The sequence below is a fragment of the Eulemur rufifrons genome, unplaced genomic scaffold, assembly GCF_041146395.1.
Source record: "Eulemur rufifrons isolate Redbay unplaced genomic scaffold, OSU_ERuf_1 scaffold_84, whole genome shotgun sequence".
Classification (NCBI taxonomy): Eukaryota; Metazoa; Chordata; class Mammalia; order Primates; family Lemuridae; genus Eulemur; species Eulemur rufifrons.
This window is the reverse complement of record NW_027182866.1, coordinates 893,613-901,014: the sequence shown is the minus strand read 5'-3', so window position 1 is coordinate 901,014 and position 7,402 is coordinate 893,613. Positions and strand designations below refer to the sequence as shown.

Below are 7,402 nucleotides of genomic sequence, written 5' to 3'. Positions count from 1 at the left end.
GGTGAGCAAACCTGCCCATGCCCTTAAGGTCTGCAGGGGACGGAGGACAACCTCGGCCCAGACCCTGCCCAGACCCCTGCTCTGGACACCGACCCCACCCTCCATGCCAGGGCCACTTGGAGGATGGTGGCCTCAGCTCAGGGACGGCCCTATGTCTAGCGTTCTGGAGGGCGAGTACATGACCCAGGGCAGCTGAGGAGGGGCACAGGGCCCGGAGCCCTGCAGGAGGGGTGCCCAGCACAGCCTGGGAGCTGCCAGGACTGGGCGGGGCAGAAACGGCCAAGGACTCCTGGAGCCCTGGAGTGACGCCAGGCAGTGGCCCCTGACGCCCGCCCCTGCAGACCCCGGTCCGGGGAGGGCGCACCCCAGGGCCCAGCGTGGTGAGGGAGGCAGGCTGGGCCGCAGGTGCTGGGCACAGCCCAGAGCTGCCAGGGTGCCTGGGCATCTGCTGCCACCAAGTGGCAGACTTGGGGGGCGCCGGGAGCCCAGAAGGGGACGAGGTGCAGGGGGCCCTTACCTGCCCCCGCGCCCCTGGCCTCTGGCCCAGGCCCCCGAGGCCCCCGTGAGCCACCTGGACTCGGTCGCTCCGGTGTTTCTCTTGGCAGAGGAACCACGCCCTCGTGTCGTGGGAGACGCGGCGGCACGGGCGGACCGCGCTCTAGCCTGACCTCTCGGCCTGCGCCCCTCTGCCGGGAGGTGGCTCCCGCCCGCCCCCACTGCGCGGCAGGAAGGAAGCCTGGCCTCAGTTTTCCCAAAGGCTAGGGTCGGGACACTTTGGGCTGCCGCAGCGCGGCTGAGGGGATTTGGACACCCTGCCCGAGGGGGGCGGGGCTGGCCGGGCCGGGCGAGGGGGGGGCTGTCTTAGGGGGTGGGGCTGGCCGGGCGGGGCGGGGGGGGCTGTCTTAGGGGGCGGGGCTGGCCGGGCGGGGCGGGGGGGGCTGTCTTAGGGGGTGGGGCTGGCCGGGCGGGGCGGGGGGGGCTGTCTTAGGGGGCGGGGCTGGCCGGGCGGGGCGGGGGGGGGGCTGTCTTAGGGGGCGGGGCTGGCCGAGCGGGGCGGGGGGGGCTGTCTTAGGGGGCGGGGCTGGCCGAGCGGGGCGGGGGGGGCTGTCTTAGGGGGCGGGGCTGGCCGGGCGGGGCGGGGGGGGGCTGTCTTAGGGGGCGGGGCTGGCCGGGCGGGGCGGGGGGGGCTGTCTTAGGGGGTGGGGCTGGCGGGGCGGGGCCCGTCTCGGAGGGGCGGGGCGAGGGGGGGGGTCTGTCTCAGAAGGCGGGGTCTGTCTCGGGGGCGGGGCTGGCCGCATGGGTTCGCTTCCGCCAGACGTGCCGGGGCTGATGGCGGCGACCCGGGAGCCGCGGCTGAGGCTGAGCCGCCGGAGGCCGCCCTCGGGCGGCGGGTGAGGCCGGGACGGGGAGTGTGGCCCATGGGCGGGGCGGGGGGAGCGCAGGGCGCGGCCGGGGGGGGGGCCTGGCGTCCCCGGCAGAGCTGAGGCCGTATCTCGTCCCCACGTGCTTCTCGGATCCCCCACTCCCTCTCGGGCCTCGCCCGCTTCTCCCCTTGAGCTTCGCCCGCCCCCTACGCGGAACCCCCGGGCCCACCCCCGTCCCCTCCCGAGAGTGTCCCTGAGCCCCACCCCCTCAGCCGCGCGCCCACCCCCGTCCCCTCCCGAGAGTGTCCCTGAGCTCCCCGCCCCACCCTGGGCCCCACCCCGTCCGCCGCAGGCCCACCCCTGTCCCCTCCCGAGTGTCCCTGAGCCCCACCCCCTCAGCCCCGCGCCCACCCCCGTCCCCTCCCGAGAGTGTCCCTGAGCCCCACCCCCTCAGCCGCGCGCCCACCCCCGTCCCCTCCCGAGAGTGTCCCTGAGCCCCACCCCGTCCGCCGCGCGCCCAACCCCGTCCCCTCCCGAGAGTGTCCCTGAGCTCCCCGCCCCACGCTGAGCCCCACCCCGTCCGCCGCAGGCCCCAGGGCGGCTGCCCCTGGCTTCTCCGGGGCGGCGGCAGCGAGAGCGAGCGGCTCTGGGCCGAGCTGCTGCGCACGGTGAGCCCGGACCTGACGCTGGACGTCGAGCCGCCGCCGCTGCCTGCCCGCCCCGGCCAGGTGCGCCTCCAGCGCTCGCGCGGTCGGGGGGAGCTCCGGGCCAGGGGGCGGCCGTGGCGCCGCTGGACAAGGCCCGACGACCCCCCGTTTCGCAGGAGTCCCGGGACAGCCCGGAGCGCGCGGCGCCCCCCGAGGTCTTCACGGTCGGACCCAAAACCTTTTCCTGGACGCCCTTTCCGCCGGCCCCGGCGGGCCCCGGCCGCTCCTACGGGCCTCTTCGCGAGGCAGGAGGATGCCCGGAGTCCCCCACCAGGTCCCCCCAAGTACGCCCCGCATCCGAACCCTGTGGGACCCCCAGCGCAGAGGAACAACTGGCAGTGGAGGGGGCACTGGCCCTGCAGAGCTGCCCGATGTGCCAGCAGGAGTTCGCCCCTGGGTGAGTGAGCATCCGGCTGCTCTGCTGCCCCACCGGGTGACCCCAGCCCTGTTTGGAAGACTAAAAGGGCGACTTTTATAGTATTTTATTTACATTTTATTTTTTTGACACAGGGTCTTATCTGTTGCCTGCTAGAGTGCAGTGGCGTCCTCATAGTTCACTGCAACCTCTAGCACCTGAGCTCAAGTGATCCTCCTGCCTCGGCCTCCCAGAGTGCTAGGATTACAGGCATGCGCGACTGTGCCCAGCCTTAGAGAGTGCCTTTTAAAGTCACATTTCACACATAGAAAGTTGGCGTAGCACAGTGACTGTGCGCTTGTGCAGGGGGCCGGCTGTCGCAGGTTTAGGGGTCTACCCGCTCCCCACCTTCTGGGGCCCTGTGGACAGGGCAGGAGGGCAGGGAGTGCTAACCAGGGTCCACCTGCCCTTCCAGGTGGCTGGTGGTGTCTAGGGCCAAGCCAGGCTGTGAGTCAGTGCAGCTTCCTATTTAAATAGTTGCAAGAATATCTTTCTGGTGGTGGTTTGTAGGTTTTAAAAGGAAGGCTTTGTCTTTTTTGTCTGGGGATGCTTTTTGTTATTTTTAAAATCCAACACATATTTTCATACCTTTTTTAAGTACAAGGGGATAGAACCTGGTTTTGCTGAGAAGTCAAACCCAAACTGGCAGTGTGTGGGCCTGGGGTCTTGCTGGGCCAGCTGGTTACTGTGGGCTCCTGCTGGGATTCATGGCTGAGGACAGGCTTTTGGGGTCAGGACAGCTTGAGTGAACTTCGCGGTTCTTGCCGAGGTGGTTGAGCTGATGGGCCGTAGGCTGCAGATTCCATGTGGCCAGAAGACCGGATGTTTAAGCTCTGCCCTGTGTCCCTTGTCTTACAGGAGCAAAAACAGCCAGGGAAGGGGAAGGGGGTGGATTCCAGAGTTAGAGCTGAGGATAACAAAAAACAAATCAAAACAAAAGCACAAAAGGATCAAATCAGTTATCAGAATATACGGCACAAAACCCGCACAGGAAGATCTTTAGATGGTCCGGTGCCTACCCAGAGAGATGGGCTCCCCAGACTACCATCAAACAGGTGCCTCCAAAATGTGACATTTTATGGGGACCAAGCCCTTAAGGGCGGGGTGTTGGAGGTGAACTCAGTAGCCTGGATGGGCGTCCTGCCCGTCTGCATTCACACCTGGACAGCTCAGGGCAGTGTGGGGGGGTGTCGCCAGGTGGGGTCCCATGTGGGTAAAGCCACAGCTGCATAAGTGGGGCTCGGTGGGAGGGTCGGAGCCGCGTCCAGGGCCTGGGCAAAGTGCCCCGGGCATCCCGGTAGCCCCAGCGCCTGCCGCAGCACCTGGGAATTCGCAGAGCGTTTCTAGACCCGGCGTCTCAGGCACACCCCTCAGGATGTCCGTTTTGTGACTGTTGGAAACTGCAAATGCTGGCTCACTTGCTGATGACAAGCAGCGTTTTTTAAGTCTGCGAAGCCTTCTTGACTCTTACCCAGCAAAAGAAACACCAGGACAGAAGATACGGCTGGAAACCCTGGGGAGAAATTCACTCTGGGCAGAAGTCCCTGAGGGTCCTGATGCTGCCAGGCCAGGCCTCTCCTCCCACGGAGGGTCTTTTGTCTCTGGGTCATTTGCATTTCTAGATGGTCTAAAAATAAGACGCTAAGACGCTGAAGACAGGCACATTAAAGAGGAAGAAAGTTCCCTTTTTGAGCTCTTTAAGCAGTTGCGTGAAGGCTTGGCAGGCTGCCTCCGTTTTTCCAAAGTATGTGTCAGTGAAACTGGGCCCAGGTCTTAGTGTGCCTCGAATCTTCTAGCATGTTCTTTCATTTGATCGTAAAGGAGAGCCAGTACTTCAGCCAGAACTCACACCCCCGGGGCTGTGGCTGGTTGGGGAAATGACACGTCCTATGTCCTCAGGGTGCCTGGGACCCAGACGTGGGTGTTGGTCAAGACCGGGAGCCGGGGGAAGGCGGCCGTGGGCTGTCTGGCGTGGCAGCTGGACACAGCATGGCACTGCTGCCTTGTCTCACAGGGGACCCTGCTCACCCAGAGCCCTGCAGGGGGTGAGCTTGGAGACTTGGTGGAGGACGGCCTCACCTTTACTCAAAGCCTCGGCAGGCTTTCCCAGGTCACCTAGAGGACCCTTCATTCATTGATGTGACAAGACAGCTAAATACTGGATTTGACAAGCTATGTGTTTGTCATGTGTTCTTTTTCCCTTTAAGGTCCACTTGCTAGGCCGGGCGCGGTGGCTCAGGCCTGTAATCCGAGCACTCCGGGAGGCCGAGGCGGGAGGCTCACTTGAGCTCAGGAGTTCGAGACCAGCCTGAGCAACAGCGAGACCCCGTCTCTACTAAAAATAGAAAAATTAGCCAGGCGTGGTGTTGCACACCTATAGTCCCAGGTACTCGGGAGGCTGAGGCAGGAGGATCGCTTGAGCCCAGGAGTTTGAGGTTGCTGTGAGCTAGGCTGATGCCACTGCACTCTACTCAGGGCAACAGAGTGAGACTCTCTTATCTCAAAAAAAAAAAAAGGTCCCCTTGCTGCCGTCTTTACACATTTTGTGCGTTTTCTGATGGCTGCGAGTCACACAGACGGTTGGGGAAGACAGGCCAGTTGATGATGGTGCCGAAAACCAGCACCTGGTTCTGTCCCTGTTGGTTCAGCGAGGCCGTGGCTTGGTCCTTGGGATTTTAACAGCTTCAAGCCCCTCGCACTGCCGGTGCCACCCGCACTGTGGCCCTGTTCACGCTCAGAAGCCACTGGCGGGTGCCGGGCTGAGCCGCCAGGTTCTGCAGCAGGGCTAGCCCGTCCACACGGCGGGGCTCAGATGTGTCTGAGAGGCAGAAGCCCAGCTAGGAAGCAGGTCGGGCGGAAACAAAGCTCTTGTATTGTGGGTTGAGAACTGAGGCATCTCAGAGGGCCCCACCACTGAGGGACATCGCTCAGAAGCCCCTGCACAAGGTGACCTAGGTCCAGATCTTAGAACCTTCTGGCAGCCTGGAGAGAGCATGCAGAGGGAGGGGCCGGCTCCAGGCTGGGCTGAGTGGCCCTTGGGGACGTCACAGTGCACTGAGTGGGGTCTGCCCATGCCAAGAGGGCAGCGGAAGGCCGCAGGGCTGTACCAGCTGTCGGGGTCGGAGTCCTGCACCCACAGTGCAGGTGAGGACCCTCTGGCCGTGGGCTGGAGAAGCTTGAGGCCGTGCGGGTGGGATGCCCGAGCCACAGGGATGCAGAGCCCGAGGGAGAGAGGCTGGCGGGCGGATGCAGGGAGGTCGCTGCTGACAGCCCAGTGGACCGAGCGGCTCGGGGGTGTCCAGCAGTGGTGTGCAGGGGACCGTCACTCTGACGGCACAGTGACCACTTGGCCTCCAGCAAGGTCTGAGCCTGTCCTGGCTGCAGCCGCCCACAGCCCCGGCCTCGTCTCAGCATCTGCTGAGTGCGCTGGCTCGGCCCCGCTCTGGGGGTCACAGCCAGGAGCCGGCCATCTGCCGGCCTCAAGTGCGCCTCGCCTTGCCCTGCCTGGGGACGGTCATTCCCAACCTTCTCTCCTGGGGCTGCTGACGGGGCTGGATGAGGCCGGGGCTGGACAGTGTCTGCCTGTCCAGACATCCGAGGGGCCGACCAGCGGGTCTCAGGTGGGTTTCCTGCAGCCGCCCCTGCCTGGCCGGCCACTGCCATGTCCGCCTGAGCGGTGCAGGGCGACATGGGGCCTCCCAGGATCACAGGGCAGTGGCCTCGCGCTCAGTTGCCCGAGTCCCAGTCCGTAGCGGGGCTCGGTCCTGGGCTGCAGGACCACCCAGGTCTGCCACCCAGGGCCTCAGCCCCTCAAGCCGGTGCGGCTCCCCCTGCCGGCCCCTTCCCTCTTTTCCTCTCCAGCAGCAGCACCACAGTGGGGGGCCTGGAGGTGCCTTTCCTGCGGCTGGCACTGCTCGGGGTGGCCACATGACCATCTCGTCTCCCTGCAGGCTGACCCAGCTGGACGTCGACAGCCACCTCGCTCAGTGCCTGGCAGAAAGCACCGAAGACGTGGCGTGGTGAGCACCGGGGTGGCCAGAGCTGCCCTGACACGCAGGGCGGCCTCACTCCCCGCCAGCTCCCGCTCCCAGATGTGCTCGTCAGCACGGGCCGGTCGTGTCTCTCTTCGTGTTGACACTGAAACGTTGTGCTTTTCTGATGTTTGTGTTAGGGCTGATTTGTCGCAGTAAGATCAGAAAATTAACAGCGCAGTCGCAGGCGGGTGAGTTGAAACCCATCCATGCCACAGACGCGGTGGGTCCCGCCAACAGACAGGCAGACGGGCCTGGGGTCCCGCAACTTCCTAACCAGGAGGACAGGTGTGGGTGGCTCTCGTCTCCCTACTGTTCTAATTCCGGAAGTTAGCTCTCGTTCACCGTGCAGCTGCCATACTTGCCAGGAGGTGAGGACGCTGTCACTGTGCCCTGGGCTTGTCTGTGCCCCCAAGTTTGTGTGTTGAAGTCCTCACCCCAAGGCGATGGTGTTGGGAGGCCTTGGGACAGATCAGGTCACGGGGCTGGAACCTCACGATGGGATCAGAGGGCTCTCTCCCCTGTCCACTCAGAGGACACCGCAAGCAGGTACCATCCCCGGCCCAGAAGTGTCCCCACCAGAACCGTGAGAGGCGAGCCCCGTCCTCGGTAGCCTGGTTAGCACCGAGCTGACTCAGATGCCATCCGGGGCTCTGGGACCTCAGCACTGACTGGCCGGGACTCAGACGCAGCCTGTCCTCAGGGCGTCCCGGGGGGCACCGGTGGTGGGCGCCTGTTCCGTCGGGGCTGGCAGCGTGGGCGCAGAGTGAGCAGGTGCACACCTTCAGGCGGTTCCCACCAGTGCTGGTCCCCGCGGGACCTGCAGAGCCAGGCTTGGGGCCGGCTCAGCGCCCGTCCCTGGGTGCCTGTCGCAGAGCAGCAGCC

The 7,402-nt window shown here is 65.0% G+C and overlaps 1 protein-coding gene across 1 annotated transcript; it reads left to right on the top strand.

Moving 5' to 3' along the window:
• The first annotated feature begins 1,320 nt into the window (after positions 1 to 1,320).
• Positions 1,321 to 7,402, top strand: FAAP20 (FA core complex associated protein 20). Its single transcript, XM_069464750.1, has 4 exons — positions 1,321 to 1,391; positions 1,954 to 2,092; positions 2,188 to 2,468; positions 6,437 to 7,402. Exons 1-4 carry the CDS (start codon positions 1,330 to 1,332, stop codon positions 6,507 to 6,509), a joined length of 555 nt encoding a protein of 184 aa, XP_069320851.1. The 5' UTR covers positions 1,321 to 1,329; the 3' UTR covers positions 6,510 to 7,402.

What these genes read in the sequence shown, in the direction of transcription:
- FAAP20 (XM_069464750.1), top strand. Translation starts at nt 1,330, where the DNA reads ATGGCGGCGACCCGGGAGCCGCGGCTGAGGCTGAGCCGCCGGAGGCCG. An exon ending in TGCCTGCCCGCCCCGGCCAG is followed by an intron (nt 2,093 to 2,187) that starts GTGCGCCTCCAG and finishes CCCGTTTCGCAG; the next exon opens with GAGTCCCGGGACAGCCCGGA. An exon ending in CAGCAGGAGTTCGCCCCTGG is followed by an intron (nt 2,469 to 6,436) that starts GTGAGTGAGCAT and finishes GTCTCCCTGCAG; the next exon opens with GCTGACCCAGCTGGACGTCG.